The sequence below is a fragment of the Corvus cornix genome, chromosome 17 (assembly GCF_000738735.6).
Source record: "Corvus cornix cornix isolate S_Up_H32 chromosome 17, ASM73873v5, whole genome shotgun sequence".
Lineage (NCBI taxonomy): Eukaryota > Metazoa > Chordata > Aves > Passeriformes > Corvidae > Corvus > Corvus cornix.
The window spans coordinates 9,747,413-9,763,101 of record NC_046346.1 but is presented as its reverse complement, the minus strand read 5'-3'; the positions used below and the strand labels follow the sequence as shown (position 1 = coordinate 9,763,101).

Genomic DNA, 15,689 nt, shown 5'->3' with positions numbered 1-15,689 from the left:
CAGGAAGTTCTGAATTATTAATATTTGGGTGGGTTTTCATCCTTTGGCTTTAAGCACCTTGGGAAATAGCGAAGAACTTCTGAAACTTCCTGCTGGAAGTTCACTTGAAGGCACTTGGTCAAGTTGCCACTCTTAAGCCGTGGTTGTACTGTAATTTTTCTGTTCAGGCAGCCCAAAATGCCCTTCAGTGTGAAAAAACCAAGCGGGACCTAATCACATTTTCCTGTAATGGGTAATTCCTTTTTTAAAAGGAAACATTTAATTCTTTCCTTGAAATGAACTGCACATTTTTTGATTAATATAAAATGGGACATAAGGAATATTTTTTTATTATTATTTGGGGTAATCCATTGAACAGGGCAGAAGTATTGATTTTTTTTTTCCTTGCCTGTTTAAAAGGCTGCAATTTGTCCTGCCAATTTTCCATTTTATTACCAGGAATCATGTTTGTCAAAACAAAGTGCAGTCTTAGAGCCCTTAAACACTTGAGCAGCACCGAGCAGGGAGGAGTTGGTGCTGATGTTTGTAATGCTGCTGCAGTGAGGACAAGGACAGGCTGCAGACCAAGGCCTGGTGGGGCAATGGGGAAAATTTCCCTGAGGGAATGAGGGAAAGGTGGGACAGAGCCAGGATGGAAGGTGCTTGGGGAAATCCTGATCCCAGGGAATGTGGGAGGGAAAGGGATGGGAGGATGGGGTGCAGCAGGTGGGGAGGAGAGATGCTCACAGGGTTAAAGGGCTGTGAGACCAACGCAAGTAGAAAGAAACTGCCCAGGTTCTGACCTAGCTGAAAGACCAGAATGCTTATGGGTGGCATGGAGACGGTGTAAGACACCACATGGACCAGGAGCAAAGCTTCACCACCCAGCAAAACAGCACTGAGGGCAAAAGGGGGCTGGTGGGATTAAATGGGGGCATGTGGGATACTCAGAGTAAGAAGAAATCCTTTGTAAACTGAACTGTGTTCAAATGTAAGAGATGGAAAGAATAACATTTGGCAGGTGAAATGCAGAAAAAGCAAAAGCAAACAAACCAACCCAGCAAAATAATGCAAAGAAAAAGGGAATAGGAAGAATGTTCAAGTCATAAAATGTGCATGAGTAGTTTTGAAAACACCAGGAGCAGGGGGACTGCTGGAGTCAGCAGAGACTGATGCACAGCAAAGGGACGGGCTGACCTGAAGATGAAAGTGTCAGCAGAGGAAAATCCAGTGAATTGTTTGCATATGTGTTCCATGTGAAAGAGCTGGTGGAGTTCACACAGGAATACTTCCATATGGAGAGCTCCACAGCGAATCTGTTCACAACAGAAGTGCTTTTAGGAGAGATTAAAGTTCAGCTGAAATGAGCAGCAACAAGTTGCCAGGACCAGACGGTGCCACCTACGGCTCTGAGGGAGCTCAGGGATGAATAAGCCGAGCTCCCAGCTGGGATGGTGACCTCTCCCTTGGTACAATGTCACAGCAAATGTCACAGCAGCTTCTGGGAGGAATTTCAAACTACAGCCACCTGCACTCCGCAAACTCATGGACGCTGTGATGCAGCACCAGTGGCTGAATACCAGGGAGGAGTCAGGGTGGGTTTTGTACAGGGAAATCATGCTTCAAAACTCTAATGGAACTGCTTCAATTCCAGGCATCAACAAGCAGGGAAAAGGGGATTTGGTTGGGACAATCTGAACGTCCAAAATGCACTTAATGATGACTTTGCTCAAGGTACTTAAGGAAAAAAAGCTGCTGGTCAAAAAGGGAAATGTCACATAGACAACTGTTTAAAAGACACGAAAGGAAGGGTAGAAGGGAGGGTTATTTTGTTGGTGGGAAATAAACAGATGCATGCCCAATAGATAAAAAAAATCATTTAGAAAAAAGGTAATGAATAATGAAGCTGACAACATCCACTGATGAGGTTATTCAGTGTAATAATATAAAAGGCTGAGTGAATTGCAGAAGGATGTTATGAGAGAGCGGGAGATGAAGTTCAGTGTCAATAAAATGTAGGGCTGGTTACGGGAAAACACCAAACGGCGAGGCCTTGACTGTTGTCTCTCAGCAGCGAGACCTTCGGCTCTGCAGGATTTCCGCTTGCGGAACAGCGGCAACCCAGGAGCGGCACCGCGGGGGGAATGGGTGCGGGATGCATCCCGAGTGTGCAGGACTCGCCCTCCGACTGGGAAAGGACTGAGGGGAAAGGGAAAGCCTCAGGCCAGGGACCAGGATCGCTCCGAGGTCCGGAGCAGCTTCTGCGCAGGAACAGCGCTGTCAGCCCGTGTCTCCCCGGGAAGCGCCGGGGTGGGGAAGGTCTCTAAGCGAGGCGCCGGGAAGATGCCGAAGGAAGGCTGAGCCCGGTTTTCTCTCCTGAGCAGCTGCCGGGTTCAGGGCAGGGTCCTTCACCGGGCGGGCGCTGGAGCCGCAGCTCTTTCCCCCGGGAAGGACGCGCTGGGAGGGGGCGCGGACAAGCGGGCGGAACCCCCCGAGCCCCGGCGTGCGCGGACTGCCCGGCCGGGGGAAGAGGCGGCTCCGCGGGGGCAGCTCCGCCCCGGGCCCGCCCTGACCGGGAAGCAGACGGGCGGCGGCCCCGCCTCCCCGGAGCCTCCCGGGAGCCGCCCCGGCGGCGCAGCAGGGCCCGGCCCGCGATGGCCGCGCCGTGCAGGACGCGCACGCTGCAGGTGGTGGACACGGAGTTCAGCGCGGACGCGGTGGAGTGGTGCCCGGTGGAGGGCTGGCACAGCATCCTGGCCTGCGGCACCTACCACCTGCGCCGGCCCGACCAGGTGAGCCCGGCGCCGCTCCGCGGCGAGCCCCGGCCCCCGCCGGCCCAGTTCCAGGGCGAGTCCCCCATCCCCGCCCGGCCGGCACCGTTCCGCGGCGAACTCCCATCCCCATCTCTGCCCGGTAGCGCTCCGGGGCGAGCCCTGGCCCCATCCCTGGCCGGCTCCGCAGCAGGGCGAACCGCCGTCCCCGCTTGGCCCCGCTCCGGGGCGAGCCCCGTCCCCATCCCCGGTCCTGCCTTGTCCCGGCTGCGGCGGCTCGAGGAGGGGCAGAGAGGCCCCTCTGGTGAGCGTGGCTGGCCCCGGTGGTGGCTTTCATCCCTCAGGGTTGGGACTGCCCAGTTGGGAGCCTCAGCCCCGCTCCCAGCAGGGTCTCGGGTGCGGAGCAGAAGCGCGGCTGAGCCTGCCCTTTCCCATGTTTTCCGCAGAGCGATTCCCGAGGGAGCAGTGGGGCCTGTGACCGGACGGGGCGGCTCTACCTGTACCACTACAACGAGGAGCAGCCGTACATCCCGCTGACCGAGATCCAGCGCATCGACACGGCCGCCATCCTGGACATCAAATGGTAACGCCGGCCCGGCCAGGCTTGGTGCCACAGCAGCGGGCTCTGCTCCTCTGGGGATCCTTTTTTTGGCATGGCAGCAACAGCAGCAGTTACTAATGGAACAGTTCCTGACTTCTTGGAGGGAAATACTTTCCGGTTTGTTCCAATGAGCAAAGACTGCCTTGTTTCTGTTTTACCCTTTCTGCTGACTTGTGAGTGGCTGGTCGTGATTTTGTACCTCATTTATTTATATAATAACATATAGTAGATCTCCCCTGTACAGAATCCCCTCCTCGCAGGTGTGTGGGAACTTGAGGAGCCTTAGATTTTCTTAATGCGAGATTTTTTTGGTCACATACCTTCTCCTTGTGCATGTTGGAACGAAAGTTATGGCTTTGTTCTCTTCAAGAAAGATGGACATCGTAGATCTGTTTAACTTGATCTCGTAGGTGCCACATTCCTGTTGCAGAACATCCCATGGTTGGCATCGCAAACTCCACAGGCGCCGTGGAATTTTGCCACCTGACTGGAAGTGAGGTGGGTGGATGCAATGCTTGCTGCTGCTGAAGCTGGTTTTAACCCGTGTTTCATACATCACTACATTTACTAGCAGTGTGCATTGGCTTGCAGGAAAGCTGGGTGGTTTCCATGGCTTCCTCAGCATCCTTAGCTTTTTTAATGCTTCTTTTGTCTTCTGATAATGTTTATCATAAATTCTATAAACTTGTTTGTGGCACCAGAGAGTTGGGCTGGGCTCTGCCCACCTGCAAAGTGGGGAAGGAGACGCAGGAGCGGGGCAGAAGCAATCCCTGGAAACAAGTATGGACTAACTGGGAAACATCAGAAGGAGCAAAGCTGGTGAAAGCAGGGAGGATTTTTGGAGTGGGGTTTCTTTTGGTGGTGAGTGAAGAGAGTGATCAGAGCCATTCTCACAGAGCAAAGAAAGCAGAGGCCAGTCTGTAAGGGAATTCAGCAGTTGGGTCATCGCTTCTCCTGCACTTCATCACTCCCTAAGAGGAAGCAGAGTTTAAGGGAGGTTTGGTGGGAGATGAGCAGCAGAAGGCTGGAATCTTGTGTGTGCACGTCTGCCTCTCAGCCAGCACTGGGCGATTGTAGTGCTGGGGGACATTTCACTGCTTCTTTGGTGTGGGACCCTCATTTGCTCATGAGTCTCTGGAAAACTGCCGTGGGGAGCAGTGCACCTGTTGTTACGCGCCTGCTGTCTTCCCAGTCTTAATCCATTCCTTTTGTTTCCAGTAGAAGAACAGCTGCATGTTGGAGCCACGCTTCAGGGTGGATCTCGGGGCGCAGCGACTGGCCTTGTCCTTGGACTGGTCCACTGGACGAGAGCAATGGTGAGGGTGGGAGATGGAGGCTGGGGGCCAGTGTGTGTGGGACAACTTTCAGGAGAAGTTGAGGACTTGGATGAAGGAGTCTTTAGTGGTTTTGACTTTCTTGATCCCAGCTGTCTCTCTGGCCCTGCTCCAGAAGTTGCTGTTTCCAGAGCAGAGGTAACAGGAACACAAGCACTGTGGCCACTGGAACAGGAGCAGAGACTAAACAAACAACAAATGTGAGGTTGTGTTCTGGGGAATGGCAGCAGGTGAGCCAGGGATGTGTCTTCTGCTGCCTTTGTTAAAAGGAAAGACCAGAACGGGATGCAAATGGAGCTGCTGGTTCCAACTCTGCTCTTAGAACAGCTGAAATTTTAGTGTGAAGTTCTCCTTAAGAATTGCTAATAATAGTACATGTAGGAAGTTTAATCATGGCTTAGTGAGAAACAGGAGAGAATTGGTTTGGAAGCAGCTCCTTCCTCTATCAAGCACTCATACATGAGATTTCAGAAATGGCATTGCTGCATGAAATAACCTGAATTAGCTGTACCTTGAAAGAGGAGGGTCAGTGTGTTCTGTAGGTGCAGATGAAGAGTGGTGCCTTTGGTGTGAGCCTGGAAACCAGGGGGGTCAGGCAGTCATTGCTTAATGCTGTAGGGCAAATTTGCTAATTAAAGCTGTTTCTGTGCATGCTGTTTAATGAGTAAGTAGAATTGCCAGTTAGACTTTCTTCTTACATTCCTTCTTCTTGTCTCTGTCCTTCCCAATATTGTTGCTCTGATGAAAAGCCCCTTTAAAGCCTGTCATTGTTGTCACTTGAGAGATCAGTAACGTCTCCTAGAAGCCAAATGTACATCGTTCAAATCTCTGCAGGAAGGGGGTGGCCCTGTATCTCTTATGTGGGAATTTGGGAGATTCAGTGTGGCTGAATAATTTGATCAGAACTGGAAAGAAGCCTCAGGCCACCAAAGCAGTGCCTGCAGTTGCAGGTAACCAAACAGAAGGTACCTAGTTCATGTCAGGGAATGTCAGAAAATCTGTGCACTGGGAATTGCAAAACATTTGCCAGTGCTCCAAGGTCATTGTGTCTAGAAACTAACTGTGCTGTGGCACAGGAAGAGAGCAGGAAAGGTCAGGATCAGCCAGTGCTTTGGGTTTCAGTGATAGCAAGGAAATAAAACATCTCTTTGTACTCCAGAAGAGGGAAGAGGCTCTGAAAGGGCATTGTGAGTCTGACTTGGAGGAAAAAAAAATCCCTCTTCACATGGAATTTGTTTATTGATGTAATGTGAAGCATGTAAGAAGTCAAGTTTTGCATCTCTGAGAAAGACAAGAGCCAGGGGTGGTTCTTTCCCTGACGTGGGTGTGAGTGGTTGCTCCCTGTGAGAGCAGGGATCACTGGGGCAGGTGATTTAAAGATGGAATGGGCTGAAGCTGAAAAGAATTGTATGAATGTGTCATTCCTGCCACCATGCTGCCAGTGTCTGTCAGTGTTTAGTTGAATCGAAATACTTGATTGTTGCAGTAATTCCCAATGTTTTCTCTGTACCCCGCTGTAGTGGATGTCCTTTGAGAGTGATCAGCAGTGATTCAGAGGGGAAGCTGAATCTTTTCTCCATAGATGAATCTGCTCCTTCTGTGCATGTCCTGAACCAGTGGGAAGCTCACCAATTTGAGGCCTGGATTGCTGCTTTTAATTACTGGGACACTGATATTGTGTATTCAGGTCTGTATGGGCTGGGAAGCTCCTTTGGGGCTGTTGGGGAGGGGGCCCCTTGTTTAGGGAAGTGTTCCTTGGGATTTTACTTCCCAGGGTTGGGTATGCTGTTTGCATCACCTCTTGAAGGAGCTGGGGTCTCTGCTTAGGGGTGAAAGGCTTCTTGATGGTGGGAAATGGTTGGAGTTACTTAGGAGAAGCTGTACCCTGAAAACTGTACTTTGGGTGGCTATTGGCAAAAAAAGATGATATTCCCTTGCAGTATGCAAAGAGCCAGAGAGCTGTTTGAATCCAGTCTTTATGACTTGTAATGTTTGTTTCTTACCAAAGTGAGGGTATTGATAACAGGTGTGTTCTCTGTGGTGATGGGTATTGCCAATATGAGCCTCAATGTGATTTTTGGTGTGTCTGTTAAATTCTATGAGATCCCAGGGCTGGAAAGCATCAGCTCTGTATCACAGACTGTCCTGAGCAGAAAAGGACCACCAAGATCATCAGTCCAACCCCTCTGCACAGACCCCCCAACAGCCCCACCCTGGGCATCCCTGGCAGCGCTGTCCAAACGCTCCTGGAGCTCTGGCAGCCTCGGGGCCGTGCCCATTCCCTGGGGAGCCTGGGCAGTGCCCAGCACCCTCTGGGGGAAGAACCTTTCCCTGCTCTCAGCCTGAGCCTGCCCTGGCCCAGCTCCAGCCGCTCCCTGGGTGCTGTCCTGGTCACAGAGGGCAGAGATTGGAGCTGCCCCTCGGGAGGAGCTGCAGACTCTGCACTGCTTTGCCCCATGCTCAGGGCTGGTGCTGAGGGTCACAGTGTTTTGTCCCCGGGCAGGAGGGGATGACAGCCTGCTCAAGGGTTGGGACACCAGGTGCAGTCCGGAGGCTCCAGTCTTCACCAGCAGGAGGTGAGTGAGCCCTGTCCACACCAACACCCTTCAGCAGTGGGGTGCCAACACCCACTGCTGTTGTGCCCCTTCCCAAGCCACTGCATTTGGAGATGAGCAGTGACAGTGGATCCTGGTTCTGCCTCCCTTGGGAAATGGATCTATTAGTGTTTTTCATCAGGACAGCTTCAGGTTGAAACCTTCTTCTCCATGTCCTTCAACACGATAAACCAAGTGCTGACTTGCACATGTGAAGAGGGTGGCAGTTTCTTTCTGAAAAGGATCCTGATTTTACACTTTTATTTTGGCAATTTTTGTGTGTGTTAAATTGGGATATATTATTATGGAATGTTTTTTAGAAAATATTTTGTAATCCACTGTTCAGTTATTCAAAGTGATTTCATATCTTATTTTAAACTACGATTAAAACAATATACACAGCTCTCCAGTGGAATTCTAAATGTAAACTTAAATTACACTGGGGACTATTGCTATGGAAATATTAATTCTGGGAGTAAAGTCTCCTGGGAATGGAGTTGTTCTGCTGGAATTCTTAGGGCCTTTGAGCAGCAGTTTATGGGGTAAATATTATTAGAAAATACTTGTGCTGAAAGATGGTGTGAGTAGAAGTTTTGTCCCTGGGAATGCTGTTGGACTGTGTAGATGGAACTCTGCTTGGGTGGGTCACTGGACTGAAATTTTGAGCTCACCTCTCCTGGGACACCTTGATGAAATAATGTGGACTCAAAATTCAAGGAAGGAGCCCTTCTCGAATTGCTATCTCTTCCCTCTGCAGACATTCCATGGGTGTGTGCAGCATTCAGTGCAGTCCCCACCGGGAGAATCTCCTGGCCACAGGCAGGTGAGTCCCTTCCAGCTGCTCTCCCCTGGTGTGACCAGCCTCCTCTGTTACCTGAACGTGCTGCTGCCTCTTCAGAAATTCCATGTGGTGCAGAGCACGTGGTCTTCCCTACCTTTCTTCTGTGCCCTGACTGGGCTGTGCTGCTTTTCTCTTTGTGGTGTGTCCCCAGCTACGATGAGCACGTGCTGCTGTGGGACACCAGGAACATGAAGCAGCCGCTGGCTGACACCCACGTGGAAGGTGGGGTTTGGAGGCTGAAGTGGCACCCCACCTGTGATTTCGTGCTCTTGGCAGCCTGCATGCAGAGCGGCTTCAAGATCCTCGACTGCCGCGGGAGCCTGGGTGAGTGTCCAGGGAAGAGCTGCTCTGCTGCTCTCCTTTGCTGCCTCCAGGTTAATGGGGAGCTCCAGCTCTGACCCTGCTGGCAGGATTGAGATGGTGTGAATAGCCATAGACTTCTGTTCCAGTTTGAGGTAATTCTTCCAGCTTTTCCACACCTGTGCACTCTGCTGGCCTGCTCGGTTGTGCCAAGGCCCTGTCACTGTTTGTGTGCAAATCTCCCATAACTTTTCATGGGAGGAAAGCCTTTTTGTTTGGTGGGAGGGCACAACCATTCTGGGTTTGTGTTCATTGTGATGGTTCAGAGAGGTTCTCCTGACTGTCAGGTGGTGCTTTCCTGTTAGCAGGAGTTACTGACCTGCTGGGGAATTGGTTATTGCCTCAGGAAGGAAGTGCTCTGCAGCCTGGTTAATCCAGAATAACATGAATAAGCCTTTCATGTGAATCACGAGGTACTTCCATGGTGGAAAAGCTGTTTGCATTCACATTACAAATGCAGTCTGACAGAGGATAGTTGGCTTCCTGGGTTCTCCAGACCTTGGGCAGATCCACTGTTTAGGAAATGAGGATAGCATTTCTCCTGTGTGGGGAAGGAAGGAACTTGATGTCTACTTACTGTCAGAGTCAAATGCTGAAAGCTGACAGGAAGAACATCTGCAGTGTATTAATAACCAGGACCTGGCAATCCCCCAGGTGTGTTCATGGGTCGGTGAAGGTTGTGGTGTGATCAATCTTGCCTGTCTTGAGCCTTTGTAGGTACTTTGAATAATGATGCTCTTAAACCTCATGCATGTTAAACCCTCTTCTCATCTGCTGCTGACCCAGGGCAAATCAAGGCCATTGAGAGGTGGCTGAAAAACGGTCAGTACCTCATTCCTCCTGGAGTGCTTCACTCTGTGGTGAAGAAAGCAATAACCAGAGAACTCTTCCCATGGGACACAGCCAGTGCTGGAATGGCTGCTGAGCACTCTGCCGCAACCCACAACTTCATTTCTCAGTCATTTCATTTATCTTTTTTTTTTTTAAAGCGGAAAACACAGAGGAATGCATCATCCTGTCATCCTATGTCCTGCACAATTCCTTGGCTTATGGGGCTGACTGGTCAAGGCTGTGTCCGAGGGATTCCTTGGCTGCAACCCAGGACCTTGCTGCTGCATCCCAGCCTTCGGAGGAGCTCATGGGAACATCAGGGGACGGAGACGAGAGGCTGAATTTGCAGGTCCAGAACCTGAAGATAATTTATGAGTCTCCTACAGCTACTTTTGATGTAATTCTGGATGAGGAGAGTGAAAGCCCTGCTGTGGCACTCGCAGCAGGGGCAGGGCCAAAGTTGGCTGGGGATCCTGGACTGGTGAGGGGCTCTGGTTTAAAGGGAAGTTTAGATTTGGCTGCCCAAGGGGCAGATCCGGGGTCAGCCAGCGGCTCTGACTCAGGAGCCAAGAGACCCAATGGAATGGGCCTGGATGGAAGCAGTGACTCGGCCAGGTCTCCAGACAGCCCCAAAGAAATGAGCATTGTAGCCACTTGTTCCTTCTATGACAACATCCTCCACATCTGGAAGTGGGAGATGAGCCTGGTGACCCCTCTGGATGTTCCAAGTCCTGGATGTCCATCTGAAAGAACAGCTGAAAGTTTGCATTGACCAGTCCTGAGGGAAGAGGGAGGAAAACTCCTGAACTGAAAGTGACAGCTGAACGTAATGCCCTAACTTCTGCTGGGCTTTCCCAGTCTTACTGCTGAGCTTGGGAGTCTTTCAGGGCCAACACTGATGGAATTCCTGGTGTTTTATTTTCAGCAGAGAGGGAAGCCTTTGCTTGCCAGCCTGTGGTCATGCCCAGACAGGTTTATTTAGTTTTTCCCTTAATGTCCTAGTTCCAAGTGGAACAGCCCTCCTCTCACAGGCTGCTGCTCTGTACCTCAGATTTGAATCCTTTCAAGGCTGGTTTGCATTTCACAATGGATCTGTTAAGCACGTTCTCCTCCTTCCCTCACAAACCAGGCTCAGCTGTGCTGCTGTACAGACCCAGTAAGTGATCAGAAGGTTCCCTGAACGTCTCAGAAAAGCCCCCGAGCAGAGGCTTGGCCGTGTGATGTGTGTGTGTCCCTGGAGAAGAGCTCAGACAGGCCAGATGCAGTGCAATGTGCTCACAGTGATGTCTAATAGAGAAGTTCTGGTTCAGAAGGAAGTGCAGACTGCCTGGCATGATGGGAAGTGCTGTGGGATGCTCCTTGTGAGGATCCTCGCACATCTCCATCATTTCCCATCAGACTGACTGCAGACTCCTTCATCATTCCCAGCTGAGCACCCACCCTGGTTCAGATAAATCCTGTAGTGACCTCACCATGTTTCAGTGCCACTCAGCCACCCCCCACAGCCTCTCAGTATCCAGCTCATGTTTTCTGCTCTCCACAGAGCCACATTTAGGTCCAAAGTCAAGCTCAGTTTTTTTAAAAGGTGAACAGCTTTAAGATCAAAACCTCCAAAAAGTGTAAGCGGTGTTTCCTGACATCTTTTTAAGTTCAAAGTAAGTACAGAAACCAAAATCTTAACAGCATTGCCCAACTACCTCCAGGAATGGCTGCAGGATTTCTCATGGTTGCTCCATTAGCTCTCTTTTTTTCACTGTGAAATATATCAAAACACCCCTTCTGGAACATTTTCTCGATTCCTAGAAACAAAAAACCAGCTTAAACTAGATGAGTAACTTTTAGCTTGCATGGTTTGTCTTTGAGGGTCCTAAAGAGTGAGTTATCTGGAGGGAAAGAAACACCAGCAACAGGTCTCTGTGTAACAGTGCTGCAGCTAAACGAGGTCGAGCAGATGAGAACTTTGCTGCTTTGGAAAGCCCTTCTCAAGGGCGAATGTGTATTTTAGCAAGGGCGAATGTGTATTTTAGCAAACATTCTTGAGCACTGTTACATGAAGATTCATATTAGTAATGAAAACAAGAGCTTTTGCTAAAGAAAAAACATGCTATTTTTGGATGTTTCTAAAATAAAATTAATACAAGTGATTGATCTCTTTTTGGTTGTTTTGGGTTTTAAAAATCAAATGACTTGGCAGTCCTCGTGAGGACCTTCTGCCCTGGGATGGCTCAGGCTCCAAGGGCTGAAAGTTCTTCAGGAGTCAGAGTGGTCAACCCAGCTTCCTGCGAAAAGCGAGGGTGTGTCCCTGTATCTGCCGATGACTCTGCTTTAAAGGTTGTAATGCCTTTTATTGCCCTGTGAGATCGGCAGGGAACAGCCCGAGGGCAGCGAAGCTGGAGTGGTGTCACCGACTGGGACCAGCCTGGTTTAGGCTTTGGGCCAGTCCTTGCTTTGCTCAGAGAAACGAGGAGACCCAGTTTTTATCTGCCTTCACACGGGGTGTGAGGCTGATGCCGAAGCGATTTTTTTGCCTTTTTTTCTTTTATATATTGTCTGTATTCTTTACACATATAAATATCAATTCGGCATCATGGCAAGTGATGTGGTCAAGAGCACTCTGGAATTGGCATCCAAGGGCACAGGATTTCCTTCTGGGACTTGGGGCTGCAGCACCCCCACTCCATCACAGCCCTGCCCTGCCCCGGCGTTTTAACCACCACCTTCAGGACTCATCTGTCAGCCCTTATTACAGACTAAGTGCTCACAGACCATCCACTAAACATGCTTCCTTTCTCCCAAAGCGAACGTTTTCAGTCTTAATTTAATTCTTAAAGTTTAATTCTTAAGCATAGCAGTAGTTTGTATTTACAAACGTCACGGACCTGTCACCCTTACAGCCCCCAGAGAGGGCTGTGCTCTCCAGGCACAACTGTCTCCCAGAGGAATTACCAGTCATGGATGGGAAATCAAACCGCCGATTTTCCCCAGGATTTAAATCAGGTATTACAGAAGAACAAGGTAGAAGGATTTGCTTTAATGTTCAGTGACAGAGCTCGTCCGGCGCTGGCCGGCGGTACCACTGCCCGCTCCCTACCGCACGTAGTTCTTGGGGAAGAGCTGGAAGAGCTTGCCCTCCTGCGTGGGCTCGAAGCCGTACTTCTCCAGGTTGTTGGGGTCGAATGTGCCGTCCTTCACGTCCTTCTCGATGCGCGGAGCCACCAGCTCGTCGAAGAGCTGCTTGGCCGTGACGGGCGGCTCGGAGCCCTCGTCTGCGCGGTACGACACGTAGGGCCGCAGCTTGAAGCCCGTCAGGTCGGGCACGACGAACTCGGGCACCATCTCCTTGACGAGGAGGAACTTCTTGTTGCGGGTGAGCACGCCCAGCTTCTTGGCGCCGCGGCCCTTGTTGTGGCTCCGGGGCCGCGCTTGCTGGTGAACGGCGACACGCGGTCGGCGCCGCGCACCAGCCCGCGGACCAGCTGGGTCAGCAGCCCCATGCCGGGCACCGAGGAACCAGCGGAGCCGGAGCGAGTCCCGGAGAGCACGCGGGAGGGCTCAGGGGAGGCGGAGCCGGTCCCGGAGGGCACCGAGGACTCCCCGAACCGCGCCGGAGCCCGGTCGCGCTCTCAGCCCGGAGCGGCCCCGCCGCGTCCGCACACCGCAACAGCGCCCGCTCCCATTGGCCGGGCCGCGCCAGCCAATCCGCGGCGCCGATGCTGCCCCCGCGCGGCACGCGCGCCGAGCGGCGCCGGGGGACCTTCCCCGCCAATCAGCGGCGAGCGGCCCGCGGCGTGGGCGGGGCCTGGCGCGGCCGGGTCTTCCCCGCCAATCAGCGGCGAGCGGCCCGCGGCGTGGGCGGGGCCTGGCGCGGCCGCGCCCCCTGGCGGAGGCGGGCGGGGTCTGCGCTCAGCGCCCTTCGCCCCCGGCCCGGGGAGCTGCGGGAGCCCGGGCGGGACAAGGGCCGGGACCGGGAGCGCGGCAGGAGCGGGGCAGGTGAGAGGGTGCCGGGGGTCGCTGGGGAGCAGTGCCGGCCCCCAGGCCTTGCGGGCTTGTGCAGCCCCGCCGTGCCCCCGGCCGGTGCCCCAGGCCCGGCGGGAGGAGGTTGTCGTTGAAGGTGCGCCCCGAGCTTTAACCTGGCGAAACGGGGCCGGGCAGGGCAGCAGGGGCCGGCCGGGAGAGTGCTCCGGGTCCGGGCGGGGGGTGCCTGCAGGGTGACCGGGGCTGTCCTGAGGCGCAGCCTGGAGCGGTCGGTGCCCGGTCCCTGCCGGGCAGTGTCCGTCCCGCGGTGCCATCCCGGTGTCCGCTTTCCTTGGAGCGCACGGAGCAGGGATAGGTTTGGCTGTGGCACCCTGGGGAGGCTCCTGGGGAGTTTCTGTTTCAATGCCCGTGGCTGCGGAGAAGTTTCTTCTGGAGAACTCCCGTCCGGGGAAGTCCCGTCCCCCAGCACTTCAGTGCTGGGTTTTGTTGCTCAGCGGAGAGATAAAGGGATGATAAAGTTAAAAAACTTACTGTTCCCCTTGTGGTGTTCAAGAGTTTGGATCAGAAGCTGCGGTCATCTCTTAACTCAGTCTTCTCTCTTTGTTTTTGTCTTTGCTCCTGCTGCACCTCCAGACATGGATGAAGGAGACAACAGCACCAGCCTTGAGGTACAATATGTTTTGCTCTTGTTTTTGGACTTATTTATTTCCCCTCTGGGAGTTCCCAGAAGCTGAAAGCAGCTGTAGCTAATTTGATAACATTGGGATAATACCTTTAGATGCTTTTCCTCTGTAAGAGCCTTTCCTGTTGGCAGTTTTATCCTTTCAAACTTTTAAGGATTGGTCCCATTTTATTGTGTGGGGTTTGTTGTTTTTTTTTTTTTTTTTTTTTGTATTTTTAAAATTTCTTACAAACCATTCATGCTCTGCTTCATATTCTAAGCTGTTTCAATAATGCTATGATTTAAATACTTTCATTTTTAGCCTAAAGAAGGAGGACTTGCAGGATTCTGGCAGACTGCTCTTCTTGCATTTGTTTTTAATCATAAACGTGAAACTCACAGGCCAGCAAGTCATGTGGTGCTTTCCATAGTCGTGAAAAACAAACCCTGTGAGAGGAAATACTTCTCAGAACTAACAAACGCACACAATGTACTTGTACACAGTTAAAAATGTTTTGTGAAAATCCAGGTTCTGTAGTCAAAACAAGGCACGTGCCTCTGAGCTGTGAGGAAGTCTTGTGCTTTGGGCTAATCCCAGTTTTAAGTCCTTGTTTTCAGGGCTGATAAGCCTTGCCCACCACTCCCTGCACGGGGAATGTCTCAGTGTTTGCCTTGGGCTGCAGTGAGGAGTTGTTGGACTCCCAGCAGAGCGGAGTGTTGGGTGCCTGTGCTCTGGATGGGTGTGAGCTGCAGTTGTGAGGCTGCATGTTTATGTTGATTGCTGTAAAGTCTTGGGTTCTCAAGGAAACTTTGACATCAGGAAGCAGAGAAATGCTCTTTGTGCTAATCCATCCTCTTGGCAGGTCACTGCTCCGTGTTCAAATGCAGTGAGGGGCCTTGCAGGGTGGTCCCGCAGGTGTTGTGGGTCTGGGGGTTCTTTGGGGCTGTGTGAGGGCAAGTCCTTGGACTGGGGCGCTGACCACAGCCCTCCTCAGAGAGGAGCTGCCCTGGTGGCTTGGCTGTGACCTCATTCCTGCCCCAGGAGCTGTCACAGCAATCACTGACGTGTCTCAGGTGTCTGCACAGCTCAGCCTGGGTGCTTTGCTTCCTCTGCTGGCCCAGAAGGATTCTCCATGCTGGGAAAGATTCCCCCCCGAGTCTGAGCAGGGCAATATCATGTTTTCACTGGTGAAAACTTTGCAAGAACCTCTCAGTGGTTCTTGGAGCTCTGAATTTCTTCAGCCGGGCATGTTTGTGTTTTATTCTTTTCCCCATGGGTTTGTTTCTCCTCCTGCAGCAGCAATGTGAGTGTCAGTTGGCAATTACTATTTTTGGTGCTATTTGAGATCATCCAGGCCTGGGGAGCAGCAGAACTGTCCATGTCCCAGTGTCCCTGACAGTGTCAAGGGGAAATAAATACATTAGGTGACCACAACAGACTTGGAACTCCGTGTCACCAGGTGTTGTACCTGTTGCTGACACATCTCCAGCTTTTTATTTTTTCAAAATCTTGTGACTTTTCACTATAATCCCATGAGTAATAGGCTGATAACAATAGTGGTAGAGTTAGTTTGACTCGTGTTGGGAAGATAAACATTAAAGTGCTAAAGGGACCTGAGAAGGCAAAGTGAGCACAGGGATCTGGTGACTGGTCTGGCAGGAGTTTCATTTGTGCTGTAAAACTGGAATGAATTTCATGAGAGAGACCAGTTTGGTGACTTGGTGTACACTGCATTTTTTCT

General features: G+C 51.7%; 3 protein-coding genes across 6 annotated transcripts in view; 2 read left to right on the top strand and 1 right to left on the bottom strand.

Moving 5' to 3' along the window:
* The first annotated feature begins 2,575 nt into the window (after positions 1-2,575).
* On the top strand, positions 2,576-11,459 carry DPH7 (diphthamide biosynthesis 7). Of its 3 annotated transcripts, XM_039561869.1 has the most exons (9): positions 2,576-2,771; positions 3,197-3,333; positions 3,762-3,849; positions 4,573-4,667; positions 6,206-6,372; positions 7,189-7,261; positions 8,037-8,102; positions 8,272-8,444; positions 9,470-11,459. In XM_039561869.1, exons 1-9 carry the CDS (start codon positions 2,634-2,636, stop codon positions 10,081-10,083), a joined length of 1,551 nt encoding a protein of 516 aa, XP_039417803.1. In that variant the 5' UTR covers positions 2,576-2,633; the 3' UTR covers positions 10,084-11,459. The 3 variants fall into 3 exon arrangements, with proteins under 3 accessions (XP_039417803.1, XP_019140466.1, XP_019140467.1); XM_019284921.3 differs by lacking the exons at positions 2,576-2,771; positions 3,197-3,333 and adding an exon at positions 3,340-3,468; XM_019284922.3 differs by lacking the exons at positions 2,576-2,771; positions 3,197-3,333 and adding an exon at positions 3,435-3,524.
* Positions 11,460-12,111: 652 nt separating this feature from the next.
* On the bottom strand, positions 12,112-12,990 carry MRPL41 (mitochondrial ribosomal protein L41). Its single transcript, XM_010397954.4, is given in 2 exon segments — positions 12,112-12,718; positions 12,721-12,990. Coding segments are annotated over 2 exon segments (405 nt in total). The 5' UTR covers positions 12,806-12,990; the 3' UTR covers positions 12,112-12,398.
* A 191-nt stretch (positions 12,991-13,181) lies between these two features.
* PNPLA7 (patatin like phospholipase domain containing 7) overlaps positions 13,182-15,689 on the top strand; it is a 117,821-nt gene continuing 115,313 nt past the window's right edge. For both annotated transcript variants that reach the window (XM_039561815.1, XM_039561814.1), the window contains exons 1-2: positions 13,182-13,301; positions 13,920-13,954. In XM_039561815.1, coding sequence (XP_039417749.1) covers positions 13,922-13,954 — 33 coding nt within the window. In that variant the 5' untranslated portion in view covers positions 13,182-13,301; positions 13,920-13,921. The remainder of the gene's footprint in view (positions 13,302-13,919; positions 13,955-15,689) is intronic.